Below are 3,982 nucleotides of genomic sequence, written 5' to 3' on the forward strand. Positions count from 1 at the left end.
GAAGAAGAAAGAAGAAGAAGAACTTCCCCCCGTTACGAAAGTTGTCCCAGAAGTCACGACAGTCGGTAAGGAGAAAAGGTCAAGGAAGAGGTCTTTGCTGAAGGTTCAGCAAGATCTATGAAACTCTACTCATTTAGGTAAAACACATTCTACTGTTACGGGGATGTGAAGATAGAGAATGCGGTGTATGGACAACAGAAGTTGAGGGTTCGACCGGCAGAACGTAATACCCCCACTTTTACGAGCCTGCATGTGTCTACGGAAGTCCACACGTAGAAAGACAGAGAGAGAAAGAAGGTCCTCTTCGCACGAAGACTTGTATATGTGTATGTATAGGCACAATCTTATGGTATGGTGTGTCGATGCTTTTCCGAGAGGTTCTAATCTCTGCCCGTTCAGATAGACCTGTATACAGAGAGAAGAAGTCTAGGTTAGGCGAGTATGAAGGCATTGAATGGACAGCCAAAATCTCCGTCGTTCTCTTTTTCAAGGACAGAAAGGTGTATATACACATACATCTCTCTATAGAGACATAGTAGGAGATTACAAGCTTCTCATGGAGTTCCCCCGGTCTATAGTATAACAGAAAAGCAAGAATAATAAGAATACTTTGATTCTTCTTCCTTCTCTTTAATGCATCCATGGGGCACCCCTCACACTGGGCTTTCTTTACAATATATGTATCTGTATCTATCTATATATGTGTATATGAAAGATCTGTTGAAGCCTACATATATACATATATATTATGTGTCTCTCCATGTGCTTTTGTTGTGTGTGTACCATTCCTTTTGAGATGGGGGATGTGGAGTGCATGCGTTGTTTCTTCTTTTCCTTTTCTTCCATGCTTTCAGCCTGTCTTTCTTTCTTTCTTTGTGTGTTTTACTTGAAGGTTTCGTTGGACTAGGCGTGATGGGGAGAGCGATGTGCGAACACCTACTTAGAGGCGGGTATAGACTCAGAGTCTACAAGTACGACAGAAAGATGAGTAGTCTCCTCCTGAAAGAAGAAGATATCTTCCTCTCTCCATTCTCTCTTTCTTTCTCATTCTTTCTTTCTCACTCTGTCACTTTCTTACCCGTGTCTTTCTTCCTTCTCCTAGTAAAAAGAGCCATGTAGGGTGGCTATCTCTCCTTTCTCTGTTGGGAGAGTCTGATAAGAAACGTCTCTTCTTTCTATCATCGAATCAAACAGAGGGTGTCCATAAAGAGTTCTACCTTCGATTGGACATCGTCACCACATCATAGAGATCTCTTCTCTATTCCTATAGACCCACCTATCTCTCTATCCTTTATGTATATACATATATGCATGTGTGTGTGTACTGGACGTCTGTCTCGCAGTATGTGGATGTATACACATATAGATGCATATATAGAGATATATAGATATATATATGTGCGTAGACCGTAGGACTGATATGGATTGGCATATAGAGTTCTGCCGTGCAGGTAGAACGGGTCTATGGAGATAAGTTCGTAGTCTTTGTTTCATCGACTTCATTCAGCAAGACGACAGGAAGCTAACCCTTAAACACCCCACTACGATTCGCATGACATAGGTAGATAGACAAATCAATATACCCATATAAAGGTATATATATGCATCTATGTGTATATACGTATATCTATTTAGTTACCTATGTCATAGCTATACCTCTAAATAAGTAATACAGCGAAGGGCAGGAAAAGAAGAGAGAGAGAGAGATAGAGACAAGAGGTTTTGCTTAGGGGTTGAAGTGTGTTGATAGGAGAACAACTTCATTGGAGATGATAGTTACCTACACTCCTCGAAGTGACTATGTTCACGCGTGTGTTGCGTTCAAGCCCTCATTTTCACCTTGTGTGGGATGTTGACGTGTTTCTTGTGGTGTATGTACACCCGACGTTTTTGTGCTGGTGAGCACATAGAATCATAGAATTCTGTATTGAGTTTGCCTTCAGTCGAACCGTCAATAAATGCAAAGGCCTCGAGCCTATGGGAGCGGTCGTCTGCAAAAACTATCGTGAAGTCGCTGAAGGAAGTGACGTAGTCATTTCCATGGTCGGATACCCCCAAGACGTTGAGCAGGTCTATCGTAAGAGTCTCCTTCTCCTTCTTGATAGAGATAGATAGATAGATAGATAGAACCCAAGTGTGTACGTGTATATTTGTATGGAGATTTCACATATTTCCTTGTTTCATTTGTGTGGTGTTGCATATTTATCACATCTCGCATCGGTTGTATACATGTCTCTGTCGTAGATCATCTTGTTCGCATCATCTCTCTGTTTCTGTATGTCGTTTCTCTCATCTTGTGTATCTCATCTAGGTGTGTATTATCGGTGTGTGTCCCTTCGCCTTCTTGTAGTTGGAGAAGAGGGGGCGTTGAAAGGCCTTAAGCCAGGCAGTGTGATAATTGATATGACCACGAGTTCTCCAAAGACAGCTAAAGACCTTTATGCAACTGCTAGAGAACAGTATCGAGTCTATGCTCTCGATGCTCCTGTATCTGGAGGTAAGATGGTCAAGGATAGGTGTTGAAGAAGAAGAAGAAAGCTCTGTCTGCAAAAGAATGAAAGAAAGCCTCGTTTTCACTAGATAGATTGGTCACGTTGAAAATGGCTATAGGCAAAAAAGACTTACAGCGTTTGTGTCATCTATGTAGAGCTATAGATGAAAGGACTCTACCTCGTACCTGCAGAGGTAGATACATACACTAGAGAGAGAGATGTGTTTTGAAAGGTGGAAAGTACCCCGTCCAGCTGTATGTATGTACAGTCTGAGAAGAACGGAAGACACATATATATCTAAATATATATATATATATACATATACAAGGGATGTGTTCGTCTACACATCACGAGGATCTGTAGATACACCAGACACTTTATTCTTTTTCAGTAGCCTTTTAGAGGTTTTTGCAAAGAAATTTCTACCCATCGCTTTCATGCAAGATGTCGACTAAAGAAGTGAGGAATTGAAGTGTCTGTATGTATCGACAGGACATCCTGAGTAGCCTCTATCCGCCCAATCATCACACAATAACTAGGAGAAGGGAGTCAATCCTTTCATGTATAGATAGCCAACGAGAATGGCTTTCTTCCTTTACGCATGTAGCTAGGTTCTCTTCCTCTTTTGAATGGACAGGAAAAGTTTTATTCTCTCTCTCCGTTTTTACGGGAAAAGAACTTACTGAAGATTCGAGATTTCATGGAAGGAATCACTATAGAAAGGGCAGTTGCATACAGGGTGGATAGGGGCGTCTCTTCGTATATAAGATAAAGAGAGGTCGCCGGAAAAGGCAGAAAGATATCATCGTGCATACACCTCCATATCTTGTATCTTTTCTTTTTTCTTTTCCTTGGAGGGACCTCTTCTTTACACAATCTCAGCTTTCTTTTCTTCGTCTATGTTGGCACACACACAATACAAAGTCATCGGCGAGAGAGAAGAGAAGAGACACAGAAAGAAAGGATGTATGTAGAGACATTTATAGTCTTCAGGAGGAAAGGCAGTTGGAGGCCTCTCTCCGTGTAAAGAAAGCGCGAGAATGATAAAGAGGTGGAGTTATGCGAAAACAATGAATACTCGCCTGTGGGGGGAATGTGTGTTCTTCATAGGAGACGTAGGAGCTAGAGACGCTCGATTGTCGATCATGGCTGGAGGAGACCGAGAGGCTTTCGATGCTGTTTATCCTCTATTTGAAGTCATGGGGAAAAATATCATCTATACAGGTGGCCCTGGAACTGGTAAAACACTTCTCCGCATATAAGCCGAGTGATTGGCTGTCCTTCTTTCCTTTCAGGCCTTTACATACATGCTTGCAGTGAAAGCGAAAGAGCGTCCTGTGTGTGTGGGGTTTGTCGGTCCCTGTCTCTTCTTCGATGCTGTTTGTCTCTCAAGCTGATACAACGGTAGATAGATAGATAGATAGATAGATTAAGGATAGATAGATAGATAGATAGATAGATAGATAGATAGATTAAAGATAGATTATAGA

At 41.7% G+C, this 3,982-nt stretch overlaps 1 protein-coding gene across 1 annotated transcript; it reads left to right on the forward strand.

Annotated features, from left to right (window-relative positions):
* Positions 1-7: 7 nt before the first annotated feature.
* On the forward strand, positions 8-3,736 carry CSUI_006098 (3-hydroxyisobutyrate dehydrogenase; the record flags this gene model as incomplete). Its single annotated transcript, XM_068066263.1, has 5 exons — positions 8-65; positions 893-971; positions 1,944-2,077; positions 2,351-2,497; positions 3,603-3,736. Coding segments are annotated over exons 2-5 (474 nt in total), but the record flags the coding sequence as incomplete, so codon positions are not given.
* Positions 3,737-3,982: the final 246 nt, after the last annotated feature.

This window comes from Cystoisospora suis (genome assembly GCF_002600585.1).
Source record: "Cystoisospora suis strain Wien I chromosome Unknown contig_3040, whole genome shotgun sequence".
Lineage (NCBI taxonomy): Eukaryota > Apicomplexa > Conoidasida > Eucoccidiorida > Sarcocystidae > Cystoisospora > Cystoisospora suis.